This window comes from Sorex fumeus, unplaced genomic scaffold (genome assembly GCF_029834395.1).
Source record: "Sorex fumeus unplaced genomic scaffold, SorFum_2.1 ptg000024l, whole genome shotgun sequence".
NCBI classification, from domain to species: domain Eukaryota; kingdom Metazoa; phylum Chordata; class Mammalia; order Eulipotyphla; family Soricidae; genus Sorex; species Sorex fumeus.
In genome coordinates, this window is record NW_026606081.1 from 36,935,535 (window position 1) to 36,958,575 (window position 23,041).

The following is a 23,041-nucleotide window of genomic DNA, read 5'->3' on the forward strand; positions in this document are numbered from 1 at the left end:
CTAATTTCCCAGTCCTGGTAAAAAAAATTATATGGGATTAATCTGTCGTCTGCCTGTTGACTTGCAAGTTGGAAGGCCCCCCACATGCCAGAAAATATACCATAATTAACTTCTGGGTTCTTGGGTATAAGCCTTCCTGAAATCCTCTCTCTCTAGACTGTTCTCTTGAAAAAGGAGGGATGGAGGGTTTGAGTCAGGTCTCTTGGGGAATCTAAGAAGCAGGCAACTCTTCGGGTATCCTAGAAAAGCAAGATCTGGGGCTGGAGAGATAGGACAGACAGTTGGGCTCTTGCCTTGCATGTGGCAAAGTCAGGTTTGATTCTCAGCACTCAATCAGGTTCCCCAAGTCCTGCCTGGTATGTCCCCAAAGGGAAAAAATAAAAGCAGGATCATTGATACCTATGTATAAGAGTCCTCCAGCTCCTTAAGCCAACTAGAGGAACCTAAGACAGTGAGTAATTTAATGTACAGTTCCCTTTAACGTATTAATGCATTGTATTTTTAGTTCTTCCCTGTCTGGCTGTGGTTTTAAATTCTAGTAAAAAGTCTAATATTTTATGAAAGTGACAAGCAAGCAGGGTGTGTGTGTGTGTGTGTGTGTGTGTGTGTGTGTGTGTGTGTGAGAGAGAGAGAGAGAGAGAGAGAGAGAGAGAGAGAGAGAGAGAGAGAGAGAGATCTTCTAGCACACAGTGATCAGGATCTCAGTGAACCGGGAATGAGGCGTCAGAAGGTCGCCTTTATTCCAGTGTTCTCTGCTCCACAGAAGGTTCAGAAGGCAGCAGGAGTGGGGAGGTGCGTGATGGGGGTGGCGGTGTCTCCTGCTAGCTGCCGTGGTAAATCTGGCTGGATGCCCCTCGTAGACGCTGTCACACTGCTTTGCCTTCTGAAAGAACATCTGTGAAAAGAGGTTCCTGGTGTCCCCAAGTAACCTTGTTCTAACAATCAACCAGTGTGTTTCATCCCAAAAGCTCAAAAATGCTGGTTTGCTAAACCAGAGTTGATTGAGTTTTCAATCTTTTGTGAATGTATATGAAGGGACAAGCTGAACCCGAGTCAATAAATTTTTCTTTCAGAGGAGCCAGGGGCAAATCTTCTGCCGCTTTCATTTTTTTGAATGGGAATTGTGAGACTTCAGCTGAACATTTATCCAAATATAAAATGATCTGAGAAAAGGAAAATGATTTTTTTTATATTTCATGTTTCATAAAATTGACTAAGTAGGCAAAGAAAAAGGCAAAAAGGATTCTCAACTGCTTGAAAACTTATTTCATTTATGTATAGATGTTCTGGAATCTTCAAAATTATAGATTCTACTTATGGATTCTCATATATATATATATACATATACATTTATACACACACCACACAAACACACACACACACACACACACATATTCCTTCCTTGGGTGGTAAACAGAGCAGGAAAGAGTTGAGGACAGGGTGAGAAGGTGGGGTTGCTTAGGGACTCCCTAGGCTTCTGTTGTTCACTGTTACTCCCCATTGCCACTCCATTTACAGAGTAATTATTTGTAAAGACAGAATAGTGTCAAAGAAATGCAGAAAACACACTAAGAAGGCAATATAAATAGCTTTATCCCCATATATAATTTTTAGTGACAACTCCAATTGTTTGTAAAAAATAGTTGCAACATTGCAATGCTTTCTATCCTCAACTTTCCTTAAATGTTATTTTCATGCATACTATTAATTGCTGGCAAGTACTTATTCTAGGATCAAGCAATTCCTCTTAACTAACAATTTAGACACTTTAAAAGTTTTCTGTCATCCTATTAAATCAGGCAGCATTTATAGTCATTATGGGGAGCCTGTGATGTGTGGGATAGATGAGTTAATTACTATTTAGACACATACTCTGTTTCTTAGCTCAGGTTGGTGGGTCCGTAATCTAGCATCCTTTATATACTTTATATGTACTTTATATCTCCCTAATAACTGAGTTGTTCAACTTTGAAGTCCACAATGTTATCTGTGAAGTGCTTATATTTGATTTATTACAAATTATTACAAATTTTCTAGATTCTTTTTGAAACATATTTATGCCTTAAGATAATATTAGTGTCACCTGGATTATCACTTGAATATGCAATGAAGATTTTCATAAAGCAAGTCTTTGGAAGTGAACACATACACAAAAACTGAGTCACACACACCTAAAATTATTTCAGCAGAACCAAGATTCAGCCTCAAAGGTGATTATACTGGTATCACTTCCTTTCTAAAACGTTATACATTCCTTCCTTGTAGGGAACAAGACTAGGACTATTTTCCTTGGAACTCCCTTTGCTTAGATAAAAATTAAGATTTCTCCATGTGCTACCACCACATGCTGGCCTGAAAAATACGAAGTCGGCACAAATTCTGTTCTGAAACGGGTCTTCCAGGCCTGTTCAGATTCATGAATAACCTCAGCATGATACCCATCTACCAGAGCTGGAATCATCACAGGAATATTTTTGGTGTCACAATCATTCAATTCACTGTAAAGCTATCTGGGTCCTAGACCCATTCCCGAAGAAGTCCCCTCTATAGCCAAGCAAAGATAAAGAAATCAAAGTATCCACTTGACTCGGGAAACCCACGCAGATGTAGCGGGTATACACACTTCTGTCCCTGTGCATTGGAAAATGTAACTGGGCCAGAAAGAGTGTTTCAAGGGCTGTGCACACACATTGTGTGGGGGAGCCCTGGGTTTGAACTCTGACACTGCATGGTCCCCGGAGCACTGCTGGAACACCCCACCCATTGTCAGCAGAGAGCCAGGAGTAGCCCCAAAGCATTGGCAAGTGAGGACCTCAAAATGAAAACCCCCAACCAGAGGAGAAAGACACTGATGGATGTGCCTGAATATAACATGTGTTGTGCAAAATATGTCTAAACACTTCTTTTCATTCATTCATTTCCTGAATTGGGTTCAGCATGTAGCCCCAAACCCAAACCCCCTGGAATGTCCTTCCCTCTATCCCCTCCACCTTCCTGATGGCTCTGGGACTCAAATACTATGCCACAGTGGAAGACAGGCTGCCACACTTCTCTAGGATGCCAGTGTTGGCCCAGGAATCTGTCCCTCTTCCCCAGAAACTCCACTCACACAATACCATGTGATCCAAGTCCCATGTGCCTGGGAAATGTGGCGACAGTCTCTCCTCTGCAAAGAGAAAAGCTCCCAGATGTTACATTTCAGCAGCTCTGTTGTGTGCACTCCGTGCCACAGAGCAAAGTTGACATTTCCAGAGTGCAGTGATCTTCAATCTTGTTCATGCATTTAGTCAACAATGTGACCAAGTAAACGGTGTGTATCCCTGGCGCCACACCAGTATATGTGAGCACAAAGACAAGACAGCAGCCCTGACTGCAAAACCATCCTCCTCACAGAACAAGGACTGTGACAGATGCAGGATCATGTGGCCCAGGGGTGGGGGTGGGGGTGGCACTGGCCACTGGCCAAAGGTTCCAACAGGGTTCAGAGGGGCAGCGGGGTTAGCTGGGTCAGCTACAGTTGGTGCAGCCACACAGAGGAAGGGGATGGAGAATCAGTGTCTTAAAGGACACAGGATAATGCAGCAAAGGAGGGAGGGGGGTGGATGGAGGAAAATCATGAAGAGGGTAGCTGGAGCTAGCCAGTTGACTGCGGACTGCCGTGAATACAGCCCGGAAGGCTGGTTGGGGACAGGTTTTGAGAATGCAGAGAGATCTTAGGCTGATTTGCTGAAGAACGGAAGTCATCTTTTCCCAGGCTTGAGTGAGCCTCATTTCCCTGGATTGATTTCAGTTCTTAGGGGATGCCATAGCCCCTGCCCCCGCCTCCCCCCCCACTTTCTCTTCATCCACCCAAGCCTCTATCAACCTCTCCCATTCTTGGTTCCGATAGGGCCCCTGATTAAACCAGACAGTGCTATCACTGGGAGTTTCAAAATAAAACAAGACCCAAAAAAATCATTTCAATTAAGAGGAAAGAAAACTAGGATAACTACTCACTGGGGGAGAAATTAAGCTTAATTTCTTTTTTATGTGATACATAAAAATAAATTCTGAAGATTTAAGTGTAGAATTAAAAGTATAAAATTAATAGGGGTTTTAAGAACAATATTTGCATATCCTTTTTTAGGAAAGCCCTTATAAAGCATTTCTAGAATCCCAGAAATTATAAGCAGTAACATTAATGGCTCAGATGTTTCCCGAATTCAATTTTTCACACTATATATCAAACTGAAAAGCAAATGACAAAACAAGAGAAAATTCTAGAATATATGACAAACAAAAGCTTAAATGCATAAAGAATACCTATAAATCAAGACAATAAACCTAAACGAAATAAATGAGAACAAACCACAAGGAAAAGGAGGGAGGTGGGTTGGCTAAAACCTTTAGGAGGCCGCTCTGAAGGCATCTGTCCAAATGTAAAATGATGTAGCCTCCGGGCCTCTTTATGCTCCTTTAAATTCTTCAAATCAAGCAAATCTCATCAGACTGGGAACATAATAAAGGTAGTAAGAAAATCGAGCTGACTGGGGGCAGGGGGTGGAGAGGAAAAGCCCATTTCAGAATAGTTGTTCTCCCTCTCCAGTACATTTTCTAGATGTTCTCCTGCTGATGTTCTGAGAGAAGCAATGGCCTCAGGTCCAGTTCAGGAGAAGGCTGACTTTGGTATCACAGTGACACCTGGGGCAGGTGCACTCCAGACAGTACAAAGACAGAAATGAAATAGACAGAGCATGGAGTAACTAGAAGGAGATCAACAGTAGCTAATCCTGTAAGATCATGAGCTGGGGGAGAAGGCAGCTGGGATAGAGATGGGACCAGTAAGTCAATGATGGTTGGAGGGATCATTTGGGATGGGAGATGTGTGCTGAAAGTAGATAAAGGACCAAATGTGATTGCCTCTCAGTATCTGTACTGCAAACTATGATGCCCAAAAGTAGAGTGAGTATGGGGGGAATTGTCTGCCATAGAGGCAGGGGGTGGGGAGGGGAAGTGGGGGGATACTGGGGACATTGGTGGTGGAGAATGTGCACTGGTGGAGGGATGGGTGTTCGATCATTGTATGACTGCAACTCAAACATGAAAGCTTCTTTGTAACTACATCTCATGGTGATTCCAAAAAAAAAAAAAATATCAAGAGATTCCATGGCCTATGGGGTAAAATGCAAAGTGGAAGTTGGAGCTGGCCTGTGTCGGAAGGAGAATGTCATTCGGACATTCTCCAACCACATCATCACTGCACAGAAACCAGCAATGCCAACACTGCAGGAACTGCACACCCAGCAGGGGAAATACGAGCACAACCTCCAGAGAGACCATCACCACAGCTGCTCTCAGAACCCAACACGGACCAAAATCCAAGTTATTCCCATCTTCTTTGGGTTATCAGTGACTAAGTACATCATCAGCATTATGTCTCCTGCACAGATTTTTAGAAATTCCTTCAAGTTACTAAGTGAAGAATTTTTTTCTCCCCTTGGAGATCTGTGTGTAAAAACCTGAATTGTTGTTTGTCTGTATCCCCAATGATTGCCACTCAACAATTCCATTTAGATTCTTTCATTCTTTTAAAAATTTTCTTTCATGGGGAGGGGAGAGGGAAGGGAGAGGAGATTGAACCCAGGGCTTCGTACGCATGAAACATGTACTCTGCCACTAAGCTACATCCTTGGCTTGGCTACCAGGTTATTTTCGTGCAACCAACTGGAATAGAAATGTTCAGGTGCCGAGCGCAGCAATCACTGTTAATGCAGAGATAAATGTGGCAAAACAGTCACCCTAATGACCCTCTTCAGATAACAAAATGTATGTGTGTGCCTGCGTCTCAGGCGCCTACTTTCCGAGAAATGAAATACGGACCAGCGGAGAGAAAGGCGCCATGCTTTTAAAAATAAAACAAAACATAATTGAAAACAAATTTAGCACTGCCAGCCTGCACCTGATTCAGGGTCTCGCAGAAGACAGCTCCTCGAAGCTGCTGCGAAGCGTCAGGCCATAAACATTGCAAGTTGCAAGGGCTCTTGTGCCCCCCCCCCTCCCCGGCATTGCCACCCCGATCCTCCCACGAGGCCTCTTCTGCAAACACTAGAGCAGCTCTAACAAGCTACTTCTCATATGATGCAGGGTCAAGGGGGCTCTGAATAATGCAGACTTGGTCCAGCTTGCAGTCCAAGGCAAGGGCTGTGCTGTTCAGAGGCTGTGCTGTTCAGAGGCAGCAATTCTGCTCCCAAAAGACAGAAATAATATCTGCAAAAAAAGAACTATTTTTCCATTTCCTAGCAAAGCAAAAATCTGCCCTTTTGCTCATTTGACCATGCAATCTTAATATCTTTTCGAAGTACCAAGCATATAATTCCATGTAAACATATAATTCCATCATCTTTTCTGAGACTACAGCCGCACCCAAGAATGAGTCAGTATAAATGCCATCCATTTGGGGAATTGCCACTAGTATTTTTAACCAGAAATGGAATGGAAAGGGTCTTTTCATGGCTAATACTAAAGCATTCTCGGCTCACAGGTCATCAAAGAAATTCTGTATGTGGCAGTTAGGGTGTAGGTTGGCCCTTAGATGCATCTCAATGGAAAATGGACGATGGTGCTATAAATTAAAGCACTTACAGGAAAAGACATGAGTGGTTCAAACCTCTGGAGTTGAGATCAACTTGAGAGTGATTCCTAGCTGAAAGAGGTCTTTGGGTTAGATCAGGATTTTCCAACTTAAGTCTTCTCTTAGAGGTTTCCTGTGCATTTTGAGATGTTTTGTTGCATCACCAGATACGAATTGCATAATCTGCTCTTCTTTTCTCAGGTTCCCATAATTAAGACAACTAAAAAATGTTTCCAGCTTCCGCCAGTGTTCTGGGGGTGTGAGGGTGGGAGAGAGACTGCAGTAGATGCCAGTTGAGAATGAAAGGGCTAGGCAAATGCGAACTTCATCCTATGCCCTAAATACTGTAACATCCACATACACTGTTTCTTCAGTGGCAAAAGCCTATTAAATAACAAGGGCTCAGTATACACAAAAGTGATGTGCAGGAACACTTGCACAGGGTCCCACAAGATAGTACAAAGAGGTGAATGGGATGGCTGGCATACACAAAGCCTGGAGTTTGATCCCCAGCGGTACCTGAACCTCTGCTGTCCCAGCTGTGGGGGAGTCCTTGAACAATGAAGTGACCCCCTACAAAAGACACACGGAAAAGAAAAGACTTACTCAGAGATAATTAAGAGATTCTTCTGAATTTCCATAATGATTCATACTGTCTGACTATTGATGAGGTTTTCTTTTTTTTAATTTGGTTTTTGGGCCACACCCAATAGTGCTCAAGGGACCATACAGGATGCCAGGAATTGAACTCTGGGTCAGCTGTGTGCAAGACAAGTGCCCTACCTGCTTTTACTATCAAATGTGGCCCGTAAGTTGATTTTTTAAAATGTCAACTAAATTACTAAGAAGTGAGTATCTTTTCATAGGTTAGCAAACTATGATAACTTCATCTTCAAGATAACTCTTGTTGTCTGTAAATGAAGCAGGGAGGTAATATGTTACTACACTACTGTCTGAGAACATGGCTGACACAGGTGCGCCTTGCAGAAGTAGAAAAAAAGCATTTCACAGTCTATTAGAAAAGGCTGCAAAAGTGGAAAGAGAAAAACACTGGAGCAATGGAAACTAACTACAGAATTTATAATTCCGAACTTCACAAAGCCAGAGGAGCATTAGTGACAATTGTGAACATGGAGCAAATGAGCTCAGCTTACTCTGTGCATATTTATTTTAGAAGATAATTCTTAATTGTTTTTGGTGACAAAGGTATGGAAAACAAATCTCAGATAAGTCAAAAAACCCAACTTATAGGATGAATTTCAGACTTAACAAGCCAGTGTTTACAAAAGCCTACACCAGCTGACTTCCTTGAAATGCTTGCTGTTTATCGTGTGATAAAGGTTGCTAATGTGCATTTAAACAGTTTAAGCTAAAAACAAGAAGCCAGGGTAAAAATACACTAGATAATCAGTACCTGAAATAACTAGGATTTTTTCTTAATACTTTCTGAAAATGACAGATTTCTGCTCGCCTCCAGAAGAAAAATGGAAATAGCACACTTACTGTCCATTTGTGGTTACTCATACTATTTGAACCATGAGTTATTTCTGTAATTTGGTTGGTGAACCACTCCAAATGGAAGGGAGGAAGGGAGGGAGGGGAAGGAGGGAGAAGGGTGGAAGGAAAGAAGGGTGGGAGGGAAGAGGGAAGAAGGGAAGGGAAGAAAAAAAGAATAGAGGATACTGCAAAAATAGATTATGCCCAAGCCTTTGTGGAATGCCCAGAAACCTGTGGAAATGAAGTGACAGGATTTTTAAGTGAGATAGTAATTCTCTGCAATTGGGAAGCAAAGCAGACCAGCACCTCTTAGGCCAAGGAAAGGACAATGTCCCATTGTTTCTAAGAAGAGCCCTCCCGTTGATCGTCGATTTGCTTGAGCGGGCCCAGTAACGTCTCCATTGGAGACTTTGTTGTTACTGTGTCTGGCATATCGAATACTCTCGGTAGCTTGCCGGGCTCTCCAAGAGGGGCAGAGGAATCGAACTCGGGTCGGCCATGTTGGCCGCGTGCAAGGCAGACGCCCTACCCGCTGTGAAGAGCAGGACCAGAATAGCCATCCCACATTTTTCAGCATCAAAAAGAAACTATTCCTTTCCAGGTTTATCATCAAGAGAGGTCGAGCATGCCTCGGAGAGCAACTCAGTGCTCCTGAAGGCGAGTGGTTGTGAGTGTTCATGCCCCACACACTGCTCACTGCACACACTCTCTTAAGGCAAGGATGCTTGCCTTGCTGCTGGTTGCAAATGCCTCTTCCCACCAGGACATTAGCTCCCAATCAGTACCTCACATCAGATGAGCAACACTGTTCACGTTCTGTGGTGCGAAGGATGACCAGTAAAGTATAAACAGAAGCCTGGCACACACTGGTAGTATAATAAATAGCTTCTGCCATTCACTTCTCACCTGTATACCCGAGGATTAAGCATCAAGCTTACTGTACAAGAATTACATATACATGTTAGCCGTTCCAGGGCTGCTTAAACAGTAATAACTGCTAGTAGAAACCCCTTAAATTTAGACGTGGAGAAGTAGTACAGCAGGTAGGATGCTTGCCTTGCACGCAGCTGACCTGCGTTTGATCCCCAGCATGTCACTGGCTCCCTGAGCACGGCCAGGAGTAATTCCTGAGTGCAGAGCTGAGAGCATCCCCTGCTGAGCATTGCCGGGTGTCAAAACCAAAAAAAGTGAAAAGAAAAAGAAAGAAAGAAAGAAAGAAAGACAGGCAGGCAGGCAAGCATTTAAGTTTTGAAGTCTGTGCTAAACTGTCTGTCTAGGTAATGTTCCAGGATACCAGCATCATTTTTCATACTATATTCAATCACCACTTTGTTGAGTTCCAAATGAAACACTATTCCACTTAAACCTCTAGGAACTGAAATCTAAGGCTGGGGTTACAATCTGGACATTCTACCCTTTGGGGAATGTGGAGTTAAAAGTCTGTGAGTACTCTCACAGGCCATTTTAGCAATAAAATCCTAATATTTTATGACAAGGAGTTTCTTATTTCCCTCTCCAAGGCTTCTGTTCTGAAGTTCCTATTATTATACACTGCGATTACAAAAGCTGAGCTGGAACATGAAGTACCAGGATGAGTTCTTTTCAAAAATCTGCAGTGCATCTTATGAGATTTTGAAAAAAGACCTGATTTATTGGCAAGGCAGCTGGCTACCAAGAGGAATTTGAGCTGGTTCTGACACACTCTTAGTGCCAGAGGTTTTAACTGCTACTGCTGGTTTGGGCAGGTATTGGCTGATGAGGGCTACTACAAGACCACCTGAGTCCCTTACCCCCCAAAAAAACAAAAGGGAAGTAAGCCAGATGTGATCTCCATCCAGGTCACACGTGAGGCAGAGTCTGCCTGCCATGTTAAGAGGACCTCTTCAAAGCAGCCATCACGTGAGCTCTTGAAAACACTGGGTTATGGCTTTAGTACCACGCTCCAATGGACTGAGCTGCCCCCCCTAGTCTCTTCCTCTTTAGGACTTAGGAATTCAAAGCCTCAGCCTCAACTTTTTACTCCCAGGGATAACCATAGCTGCAGGGTTCCTATGACAGACACAGGAGAACCTCATTCCCCTCAGTTTGGTCACCTTTATATTCCTCGTAGTGGCCCAGCTTTGTAGAAAGGTCTGATGAAGCACTGGGATCTCACTGTGTATACATTACCATGGTTACCTACCCCTGCCAGTATGAGGTCACTTCCTCCTGACTTAAGAGTCTAGAAGAAGCTATCAGAATCAAAGGAATTGTGGGCTGATGGTCTTTCATATTCCCCCGTCATTAGTGAAGGGTGCTAAGTCACAGCCAGTTAATAGCATCAGAACCCTGAGAATGCTAGTGAAATGGCATATGGATTACATTTCCCTGAAGGTTCTTCCAACTTTTGTTTGTTTGGGGGCAACACCTGGAATATTCCTGGTGGTGCTATAGGGATCATATGGGATGCTGGGGATGGAACCCAAACTGACTACAGGCAAGGCAAGTGTCCTACCCATTGTCCTGTCTCTGACCTTCCAAAGTGCCCTTCTGTACAAAAAATTCTGGATCCTGGGTGTCTTAACCCTTAGGAACAGAAAGGAGAACCACAAGTATTAAAATGCAAGAAAACGCTATTCACTTTGCTAAGGAGACATAAGGCATGAGTCTCCATTCTTTTTAAAGCAATTAAGATAAAAGGAGAGAAAAAGATTAAAAATGTAGGTTTCCTAAGAGCAGAAACCTCCTGAGGACTGTTCATTGCTTGAAGGGCTTGTAGAATGGGAAGGACAAGATGAACATTAAGGTAGTGTAGATGAGGAAGTCGCTGTGCCCAAACACTTCTTTGAACCCCATCTCCTCCCACTCCTGCTCCATTGCACAGCAAATGCTTGGGAAGGTCCATTAACTCCTTCCTGTCCATCATGATCAGGCTTGGGGTCTAAGATCACAGCTGCACGCCTGCAAGAAACACCACCCCCACCCCCACCCCCAGTCAATCCCTTCTCTGGCTGAAGTCTTTCAGGACTGAAGCTGGTACTGAGGAACATGGAATCTCATAAAAAGCCCAAAATTCCCCTATCCATTGTCACACGTGACTCTGTGTGTGTGTGTGTGTGTGTGTGTGTGTGTGTGTGTGTGTCAGGAAACAGTCTAGAAATTTCAGCCAAGGTGCCGAGAGGGATCTGGAGTGAGCGGCTGAGAACTTGGGGGGTCTTTTGATAAGTGTGGTCTTTAAATCCCTAGCCCTGGGATTACACTGGAACTAAATAAAAAACTGTGACTGTTTATTCTGTCCATGAAACAAAACAGAACTCAAACAGAACTTATATTTAGTGAAAACTCATTTGACATTCATCCCTATAAAATTTTGTATGCATCATATTACAGAATTCCAAGAGGCCTTTTAAAAGACTTCAATGCCTGCCCTTTGTCTTCTGAGTCAAAGGGGTGGGGGTGGGGGAAAGGAATCAATTACTACTTTGAGTCCTGAAGGACCGACCTTTCTCTCTCCTGCCTGTGAAAAACAAGACAAAACAAATGCGTCCTAAAGAAGTCATTTCCAATGACCTGTTCATAAGTCAACCCCTAAGCAGAATATGAACTAACAGTCAGGGGTGCTGGTTTCACATGTATGTTTGAAGTTTTAGGACCTCTGACACAACTTTCAAAGCCTACCTCCCTCCTCTTCTTCCTCCTCCACCTCCTCCTCATCTTCTCTCAGCAGCTTGCCGATGGAATTGTACCACTTGAATTGTGGTTCCGGGATACCATAGACACTGCAGTTAATCAAGGCACTGTTCCCCTCCTTGACTATGATGTGGTCAGTTCTGGCGACGATGACGGGCGCAGAGCCGTTTAAAGTGCTGTTAGTCACTCCCTCAGCAGGGGCGAGAGCGGATACTAGAATTAAGAAGGGCACAGAAGGTAGAAAGCACACGGGCAGACGGTTCTTCAATCGACCCATCGTCATTGCTGGCTGGGTAAGGCAGCAGAGGGGGTTGGCCCACAGGCTCTGCGATCAGACAGCACCTGGCTCAGAGCCCACCATGGGTCACACGTGCCCTGGGTCCACTGAGTTGGCTTCTGGCGAAGAACCTGCTAGAAGGAAAGAAGACAGGATCTCAGTAGGGCATCCATGCCTTATCTGTGGTGGTGTCAAAGCCCGAACTCAGCCCTTCAAACAGGAAGCACCAGCTTCACCATGAAACTACACACCCAGACCACAGTATGCATATTTTTAAAAATATTATTTATGGGTCACAGTGATACAGAGGATAGGACAGTGGGTGGGGAACTTGCTTTGCACGTGACTGGCCCAGGTTTGATCCCTGGTACCCCGTATAGACCCCGGAGGCCCACGAGGAGTGGTCCAACAACGAAAACCAAAATGTCTTATTCATGAAGATCAGGAATGTATCTCAGTGGCTACATGTGTGAGGTGCTGAGTTTAATTTCTGACAGATCAACTATCTAGATACATATGTAGATAACATGCATATATAATAAACATATATTGGGTTGGAGCAATAGCACAGCGGGTAGGGCGTTTGCCTTGCACATGGCCAGCCCGGGTTCGATTCCCAGAATCCCATATGGTCCCCTGAGCACCACCAGGAGTAATTCCTGACTGCATAAACCAAAAAAAACCCCTGTGCATTGCCGGGTGTGACCAAAAAGACCCCCCCAAAAAAACCTAAATAATATACATATACTGAATATATAAAGTAAAGTAAAAAGTTAAGGCCCTCCCGTTGATCATCGATTTGCTCAAGCGGGCCCAGTAACGTCTCCATTGGAGACTTTGTTGTTACTGTGTCTGGCATATCGAATACGTCACGGGGAGCTTGCCAGGCTCTGCCGTGCGGGCGAGATACTCTCGGTAGCTTGCCGGGCTCTCCGAGAGGAGCGGAGGAATCGAACTCGGGTCAGCCATGTTGGCTGCGTGCAAGGCAAACAAAACCCAGTTAAAATACAAACCTATTGAATTTAAGCAATTTATAAATTCAGTTGTTCCAAACACTAAATGGTACTTTTCACAGACTCATATTTTACAATATATAAAAGACAGGGGCTTGGGGCTGGAGCAATAGCACAGCGGGTAGGACATTTGCCTTGCACGTGGCTGACTCGGGTTCAATTCCAGCATCCATATGGTCCCCTGAGCACTGCCAGGAGTAATTCCTGAATGCTGGAGCCAGGAGTAACCCGTATGCATCGCTGGGTGTGACCCAAAGAGGAAAAAAAAAGACAGGGACAATAGCACAGCAGGTAGGGGACTTGCCTTGTACATAGCTGCCCCAGGTTCAATGTTCAGCCCACAGCTAAGGTCGGAGGCAGGGCTGAGACCCCTTGGTGGGGCTCCAGTAGTTTGGGTGTTCCAGGGGACGAGGGATGGATTCTCTCCCCCATAACTTTATGCTACTGTAAATTAGGGGGTATGCTTCTTGGGGTTCCTTCACAGCTCAGCCAGTACTTCACCAGTTTCGGAGGTGCCATAGCAGGAAAGAGGTGCATGTGAGGTGGGGCTGACTTCCTGGGTGCTCCTGGCTGCAACCTTTCTGGCAGCCTACAGGGTTCCAGGGCACCAAGGGGTAAAGCTTCCCTCCAGCAAGAAAGGGGTTCGTGCCGGGACACAGAGGGTTCACTGGATCCTTCACAGTAGCCAGGCTGGCTGTCTCTGGGTTTGGGGGTGCAGTGGGGCTAGAGGTTGCCTTGTGGTGTAAAAGTTCTAATTCATCTGTTCAACCTGTTCTGTATCCCAGCACCCCATCTACGCTACCCCGGTGCCCTCCTGGGCTGCTCAGGAAATACCTGGGGGTTCTGCCTCCCTTAATACTGTTTGGATTCGTTTGGTTCTTTTCTCCCAGAGGATGCCTTGGCTTCCTCTCCCCGCGTCCTTTCTACAAATGGTGTGGATGTCCCTGTCTCTCTCCTGTGCCCCAGCTTCCCTCTGCAACTCCAAACCCAGTGCTGTTCCTTTCTGTAGCCACCTTAGAAGCTTCTGCCCTGCTGGAGCATCTGAGCTCCTCCTATTAGAAAATTAGTGGGCATCTACTAGTAGCACTGTAGCACTGTCGTCCCGTTGCTCATCAATTTGCTCAAGCGGGCCCAATAACGTCTCCATTGTGAGACTTCTTGTTACTGTGTTTGGTATATCGAATATGTCATGGGTAGCTTGGCAGGCTTTGCCATGTGGGTGAGATACTCTCTGTAGCTTTCCAGGCTCTCCAAGAGTGAGGAATCGAACCTGGGTTGGTTGGGTCGGCCTCATGCAAGGCAAACGCCCTACCCGCTGGGCTACTAATAAGGAGGCCTTATTCTAGAACTCATGGTAGAGGACATCCTTCCTGTTACATATTAGACCTCTGGGGCTGGAGGGATGGTCCAGCAGATAGACCAATGTGGGTTTGATCACTGGGACCCCAGCCTGGTCCTCTGAGCCCCACTAGAAGTAATCCCTGAGCACTTCCAGGTATGACCCCACAATGGAAAAATAAAACCTATAGTTTTGCAGAGGAAAGCCAACAAGTACCATGTTGAGAGCACTGAAAAACTACACCAGGATAAGGAAGAGACCTGGAGGGGGAAGTTTTGAAATCAGCAAACAACCAGGGAGGGAACAAACAGGATGAGGCACAGAAGACAGGCCAGATCACCTCAGGCTTTGAAAAACAGAGCTAGGAGTTTCGATTTTATCTCGTGTCCCTTATAAGGAAAAATTTAAGCAAGGAAGTGATAAATAGGATTTCTTTAAAGTCATTTCACTGAGTTATACTTAACAAAAAATAATAAGTGCACATTTCAGTATAGATTTTAAACAAATGTATATACACTTATACAAGCACTCTAGCACTGTCCTCCCGTTGTTTATCAATTTGCTCAAGCGGGCACCAATAATGCCTCCATTGTGAGACTTCTTGTTACTGTTTTTGGCATACTGAATACGCCATAAGGAGCATGACAGGCTCTGCCGTGCGGGCAGGATACTCTCAGTAGCTTTCCGGGATCTCCGAGAGGGTCGGAAGAATTGAACCTGGGTTGGCCATGTGCAAGGCAAATGCCCTACCCACTGTGCTATCGCTCCAGCCACACTTGTACAAATTAAACATAAATTTATACGAATATTTCATTATGTACTGTGGCAACTACCATAGCAAATAAGATAGAGAAGATATCACCAAAACTTCCCTTGAAGCTCCTCCCAGTTCTAGGTTTTACAATGATCTACTCTATTTACTTTTTTGTAGGGCATAAGAGTAGAACTGAGGTTCAGTGTCCTGCCCCACCCCTCATCCCTTCAAGGACACCAGTTGTTTCAGCAGTCTGCAGAAAAGGAGAGTTTTCTCCAATGCATTACCTCGCCTTCCCATCAGAAAATTCAAGTCTATTTCTAACCTCTATTCTGTCACCCAAACGTTTCTTATGTCAATCCCTATGCCAATACCACTCTACCCCACTGACCTTTGAGGTACACTGTCTGAGACTTTATTTTATTGATTTTATTGGGGGGGGGGCATCTAGCAGTGTTCTGGGTTTACTCCTGGATCTGTACTCAGGGCTCACTCCTAATGAGCCTCAGGGCTTTCACAGGAGGTAACAGAGGTCAACCTGGGTCAGCCTCATACAAGGTAAAATGCCCTACCTGCTGTACTCAACAGATTATGGTGCCTTGGGTAAGTGAATCTCTCTTCAAGGGCAGAAGTGATTTCCATTGTAGACATGATGTGCCTAGACTTCTGTGGCCTACGGCCCCCTTTCCAGAAAAGAAAATTTCCTGCCATGGAAATACCAATTTTTTCTTTTTGGGTCAGACCCGGCAATGCACAGGGGTAACTCCTGGCTCTGCACGAAGGAATTACTCCTGGTAGTGCTGGGGGACCACATGGGATGCTGGGAATCGAACCCGGGTGGGCCGCATGCAAGGCAAACACCCTACCCACTGTGCTATAGCTCCAGCCCCCAGGAAATACCTTCTTCAAGCAAACAAACCTAAACTGTCCCTCAGCTGCGCCGTAGCTGCCATACTACTGCATCATTCCAGCTGCCCCACTCTGGGTGTGTGTGTGTGTGTGTGTGTGTGTGTGTGTGTGTGTGTGTGTGTGTTGGGAGGGGGGTGTGGAGAATTACTCACTTGGGGAAGCGCTGCTGTAGACAAACTAAAGACGTGCAGAGGGTGATGAATTACTTTCAGATCCTGTTTTTTTTCGATGGGAAAGAAAAGTGTTTCTCAGTGCCCCCTTCTGCACCGCCCACTGGCCTTGCGTGCTTCCCAGCCCGGAAGGCCCTGCACCCCTTGGCCAGCTGTGCTCATGTGGTGGAGGCAGATAACAGGCTCCCAGGGCCTGACAGATCCCCATGGCACTGTCACAATTATTTTTCACTTGCTAGACGACTTGACGTTTCCTTTGAAAAGGGACACTGTAAAACGGACTTCTGCAAAGAAGGAGTAAAAGCATGACCTCGGGTTTCAGTGGGTCTGGGCCGTGCTCTTGATCCAGCCACCTTATTCGCTGGGTCAAGGACTTACAGCAGAGTAACACATGGTGAGGCTAGTGGGAGAATGATAAAGACAACCTAACACAGATAGTGCTTATATATTGCTCATCTGCATAAACAAGCGTCCAAACTAATATCTAGATATAGGTAGATAAAGGATCCTTTCCTGAAATTCTCTCATTTAAATCCTGCATGCTTTTACAGAAAGGTTATTCTATAAAACCTCCACTGTAATAGAATGTTAGGGTGGAGTGGGGAACTTCTGGCCAGGAAGTGCTCAGGGTCTACTCCTGTCTCTATACTCAGAGGTGACTCTCCGCAGTACTAGGGTCTGGGTGGTGGCGAGATTAGAACCAGGCCTCCAGCATAGCTCCAGCCCATTGAGTCACTTCCCAAGCCCCAGAATTCCCCAAGGTTTACATCAACTGTGTGCATGTGTGTGTGCGTGTGCATGTGTGTGTGTGTGTGTGTGTGTGTGTGTGTGTGTGTGTGTGTGTCTTGGTCTCAGTTGAAGCAATCTAGAAACTTCAGCCAAGGTGCTATGTGTTTTGCCAGGGAGTGAACCCAGGGATTCATACAAGCAAGGCAAGAACTCTACCAAGGAGCTACATCCTGGCTCACACCAGTCGCTCTTAACTACTTCTAAGTGCACTAGATCACTCTGAAATATGGTGGGTCATAAACAGCACATTGCCCTAGAAAACGCCCGGAATCTGCCCAATTTGAGTTGACTTAACTTATGCCATTTCCAAGGCATGGCCTGTTTGGGTTTTGTTTAACACACAACTGAGAGCCAGCCCACTCTCAGAGGCCTTTCACTGCTGGGCACTCTGCGATGACTCCTGTCTGAGGGCGAATAGCTGCTCTCTAGCTAACTCACTGGGCACAACGCTTTTGTTTTGTTCTGTCTGGGGGCCACATCCAGCTGTGCTTACAGGTTACTCTTGGCTCTGCACTCAGGAGTTACTCCTGACTGGCTTGGGGGACCCTATAGGATGCCGAGGACCAAACGCACAGTGCTGTTGCTCTGAATACGCAACCTGACTTCTAAGCCCCATTTTACAAATTGATTTCAGTCCCTAGGGGGTGCCAATGCATACTTCCCTGAAGCTGGAGCTTGTAGCAGGACAGGCTGGCTCCGGCATGGCTGGCTGTGTGCACCCCACCCCAATATCCATTTCTACTTTCTCCCTTGCCATACCTTTCCTACCGGAGCCGTGGACCCCCTTCCACTCTAGCCATGAATTGTGCAGTTGGTACCCCATTGTCTGGCACCCCTCTGGTAGATGATGGTGAGCATCCTTGTTTCATGTGGAGGACACATTTGTCAGTTACAGTGCTGTGGATGGCAGGAAATCCTGAAAACCTCCAGGCCATCCCTGTGACATACCCTACAATGGCGAAAGTCTGTGAGTTGGCTGAGCTACCAGAGACCTTGGGCTGTCTGCCACTTTGGAAACTGAGGGGACAATCCACAGATGTGCTCTGTTCAGTGGCTCAGAGTATTCGACCAGCCTCACGGATTGCAGTTCATCACACTGTAGCATTCAAAGATCCCTTTAACAGCTAAAGAATAAACCGTAAGCACCATCATCTAGCAGTAGAAAATGGCAGTCCTTCAAAATGCAAGAACAAAGGCTATGGATTCCAGGCCAGGGATTTGCAAAAGTTACAATGGGCATATTGTTAAACTTCAAATTTTTGCTCATGGCCTTTGGGAAATACTTCCCTAGAATGTTTTATTTTCCATAAATAAAACTAAAGGGAAAATATTTAGCAAATAACCAGCACCCTTTCTTCGCCTCAATCCCTTTCTCACCCTCCAACAATTGTATTTTTGTCTAAAAAAACATTGACTAGAATGTTTTGTGAAGTCTTGACTCCTTCCTTTTTCCACCTATAATGACACATGAGTCCTGACCATGAATTTCTGGAGTTGGGTGGGAAAAAAAGCCTCCTGATTCAGAGGGCTCTGAGGGAACTGAATAGGCTCTTCTTTCATTAGCCTTCACGCAGGCATTTTCTTATCAACTATGATGGATACAATCTGAAGAGAAACCAGAGTATAAACTTCCAGCCACGGCCATGCTAGGACCACTCTCCACACGTCCGGACAAGCTTCATGCATAAAAGAACTGGCAGAGGAACCCAGAGGGTCCTGGGGCTGAGATCTCCAAGCCTGCTCGGATTGGGACTGGGCCTTCTCCACCCAGACCCCCATCTTCCAGTAGGTAGGCGTCACACCCACCAGCTGCCGCCAGCACCAGGTTGGTCCCATCAACGGCCAAGATGCAGAGGCTATAAAACCCAGCTCCCGGAAGCGCATAGCCACATTTGCGGCCGCGTGGCATCTTATTATCTCATTTTTCCTTTGGAGAACCTAGCAGGCTTCCAAAAGTATCCTGCCCGCATGACAGAGTCTGGCAAACTTCCCGTGTCGTACTCAATATGCCAAATACCAGTAACAATGATGGGGCACATTCTCCTAACCCTGAAAGAGCATTGAAATGGCTCTTTTAAAATCTCAGGGCTAGGAAGAAGGGGACGTTACTGTTACCTGCTCGAGGCAATTGACGAACAACAGGATGATCGTGATATGATGGATAAATTGTAGAGTTGCACATCTAGCTTTTGTCAAAACATCTACTAGAAGTTACTATCATTTTCATTTGTTTCAATGATGCCACAGGTAGGAAGGCTATCACTCCATCTCTGACACCTCCCCTCAAGGACCAAACTCCAGGGCTCTCCCAGGCGAGACAGGTGCTCTGCCACTGAGCTATCTGCCTGCTCCTAAGACACAGGCTGTGTCTCATGAGCAGAGGGGAGAAGGCAGCTGGAATAGTGAAGGGATCACTAAGAAAATGAGGGTTGGAAGAATCAGTCAGGATGGGAGATGTGTGCTGAAAGTAGATGAAGGACCAAACATGATAACCTTTCAGTGTGTGTATTGCAAACCATAATGCCCAAAAGTAGAGAGAGAGAGAGAGTATGGGGAATATTGTCTGCCACAGAGGTAGGGGGAGGGTGGGAAAGGGGGGTGTACTGGGGAGATTGGTGGTGGGGAATGTGCACTGGTGGAGGGATGGGTGTTTGATCATTGTGTGACTGTAACTCAAACATGAAAGCTTGTAACTATCTCACTGTGATTCAATAAAATAAAAAAAAAGAAAAAAAAAGAAAAAAAAAGACACAGGCTGGAGAGTTTCTCATTAAGCAAAGGGAGGATACTGATTCAAGTGAAATTTGCATGTCATGAACACTTAACTTTCCATAATTGGTAGTCAATTGAGTTCATTTTCATTATGACAGTATCTTTGCAAATTCCATTCCCATATATCAATTAACGAGTGAAAAGTATTTACACTACTCTTCCTTTTAAGAGAATTTAAAAAGACTTTCTTTTGCATCTCCCTCCTGGCCTGGCCAGGGCTCTTCTCTGGCAATCATTCACTCTACCATGGAGGCACATTCTCTCAGCTTCTTTATTTTGCAATTAAAAAAAAATTAAAACAAAATTGTTATCAGCCCATCATAACCCCTTGCATTTTTCAAGATCACCACAGAGGCACATTCCCAGCTCCTTTCTTTTGCAATTTTTTATAAAAATTAAAAACAAAATTGTTCTCGGAACATCATTCTTCACCTCCTTGCATTTTTCAAGATCAACAATGACTGAATTTTATGTAAGTTAATCTGCATAAGGACTATGAGAATCCAAAGTCAAAAGCTTAGAAATATATGGAAGAATGTTCCTAGTTACTACTACAATAGCTAGAGTTCAGAATACAGTCATTTGTGAGGGGCGAAAAAAACACTCAAGAACTCCAGGGGGGTTGGAGCTATAGCATAGTGGATAGGGTGTTTGCCTTGCATGCGGCAGACCCAGGTTCAATTCCCAGTATCCCATATGGACCCCCGAAAACCGCCAGGAGTAATTCCTGAGTGCATGAGCCCTGTGCAAAACCGGGTGTGACCCAAAAAGAAATAAAAAGGACTCCAGGGAAACAAACAGAAGGCACCTCCAATTAAGGCTGGAGCAATAGTAGAACAGTGTGACCGACGCATGTTCAATCCCTGGCATCCCATATGGTGCTCTCCTGAGCACCACAAGGAATCTTAAGTACAGAGCCAGGAGTAATATCTAAGCATCTTGGGGTGTGACTCCCAAACAAAAACAACAAAAAAGCACTTTCAATTATACTGAAGGTTACTACTGCACCCTGGTTTGGTCAAGTGTTCCCTATGGGGCAGTACTATCCAGGTGTAAAAGATGGTCCATGGTTCTTTTTGTGCAGAGATTCTTGATACTTCTAAGCATGCAAAAAGTAATGTCCAACTCAAATGGCCCAGGTGATCATTACATGAGAATGTGGAAGAACAACATTTCTGGGTTGCTTTTAGAAGCATCCAGACAGATCAAATTCAGAGTAAATCAGTTACACTGGGAAACTATCCTATCCCTGGAATGCTGCTGGGGTAAGAACAATGGAAAAAAAGCAGTCCCCAACTGTCCAAGAATCTGTAAGGAAAGTATGTCAACTGTGAGAAAATGTCAAGGATCCACTGGGATGCGACAGAGGAGAACCCAAACAGTCTGGAAGGGCCAAAAAAAAAAGCATTCTAGAGACAGTCACCCTTAATTAGAAAGGAGTCCACCAGTAGAACAGAGGGAAGACCACCCCAAAGGGGGAAAGGCAGAGCAAAGAACGGTAGTCGGAGAGAACCCAACACAAGGGGAAATGTACAGAAGTAGGCCCCGCTAGGTGGTGTGCAGGAGAAATACACAAAGTCGGTTGGAAAGGAAACCAAATTCAGGTAACAATGGGAATGCCACGGAGCACCAAGAACTGTGCACAGTCACAGGAGCTCAAAAACAAGGGATGGAATGGCCAGTTTTGTGTGGCTTCAGATCTTGCTCACAAGTGGCTGATGCTAGAGAGGCGGCCGGTGCCTACCACAATAGAAAGAACAAAACTGGGAATAGAGAGGGAGGGAGGACACGAGAATACCAGATGCATCCTGGGAGTTAATGACTGATGGGCCACATGCATGGCCCATCACAAATTATCACAAGACCTCCTGAGCACGTTGTGGTGACACCAAAAGCTCTGAGTGGAGTAGGGAAGCGATGCCAAGAACTCAGAGTTGGGGGGGGCAGAGTGACAGTACAGCAGGCAGGGCGTTTGCCTTGCAAGCGGCAGACCCAGGTTCAATCCCCATCATATATAGCATCATATATTGTCCCCCAATCACTTCCAGGAGTGATTCCTGAGTGCAGAGCCAGGAGTAACCCCTGAGCATCGCTGGGTGTGACCCCAAAGCAAAAAAAAACAAAACAAAACAACAACAACAAAAAGGACCCAGAGTGAAAGGGGCCTGAACACACAGTTTCAGAATTCTAACTAGCAACTCCCCTGGGCAGTGCTGGCTTCGTCTCCAAGACTCACCCGCTCCTCTCGGCCGCTCCTAATGCAACAGCGTCACTCACATGTAGGGACTGTCACAAATTGAGAGCAATAGGGAAGCACATCACGAGGAAAACTAGGGCCTGTCTTCTGAAAGTGGCCTTCAGGGGCAAGCGCAATAAAGGGAGGATTAATTAGCCATGCGGCATTCGGGATCTCTTCCAGCTACTTCATGGGGGTGCAAAACACGTGCCCTGACTTGCTGGGTATCTGGGAATGACCCTGCACGAGCACTTTAAGCTCACCTAACCATTCAGAAGGGGCTAGAACTAAAGGTCTCATTCCTCCTCTATGGACTACACAAATGCTAACACCCTGAGGAGTTAGTTCATGTTGGGAGGAAGACACATACTTCACAAAACCCAATGGCTGTTAAAATCACTATTCTTCCAATTTAAAAAATGAACCATAAGCCCAAAGACACCAGTTTTTAATACTTTATTTTTGATGTCGCCTCATTTTAGGAAACCAATCTTGGATCTCTGTCACATTATTTTTTCCCCGCATGGTATGCTAAGAATGACATAAAAATGAAACTTTTAGAAATAGAGTGTTCTTAAAAAGGAAACAGAGAAAAAGTTTATATTGGGCTAGAGTGTAAATACAGTGGGCAAGGCACCTGCCATGCAGGCAGCTGTTTGGCCCCCAAACAAAACACAGAACCAAAAATAAAAAATTAAAAAAAAATAAATTTTTCCTCTTTAGATGAAATTATTCTTATTATGCAAGTTAATTATTTTCATCATGCCTGGTTGTTCACAGAACTAGAATATTGGCTTTGAAAAACCCTGATGTCTTTCCATAAAGATATTTCCTTAGGACACGAAAGGTAGGCCCAGAGTTACAGAACCAAATGGCTGTGGCCAGGGAAAATAGCTCCTGCCCAGATTGGGCTTGATGGCCAATATATGAACATTTCTCGGTTCCTTAGGTTGATATTTGGTTTTGTTTTATGGGCCATAGAAGCAGTGCTTGGGGGACCACATGT

The 23,041-nt window shown here is 45.1% G+C and overlaps 1 protein-coding gene across 3 annotated transcripts in view; it reads right to left on the reverse strand.

Annotated features, from left to right (window-relative positions):
* The window catches only part of MFAP3L (microfibril associated protein 3 like), a 45,408-nt gene that overhangs the window by 7,232 nt on the left and 15,135 nt on the right, over positions 1–23,041 (reverse strand). For 2 of the 3 annotated variants that reach the window (XM_056114015.1, XM_056114013.1), the window contains exon 2: positions 11,765–12,187. In XM_056114015.1, the coding sequence (XP_055969990.1) occupies positions 11,765–12,059 (295 nt within the window). In that variant the 5' untranslated portion in view covers positions 12,060–12,187. The remainder of the gene's footprint in view (positions 1–11,764; positions 12,188–23,041) is intronic. The other variant, XM_056114014.1, reaches the window with a different exon arrangement.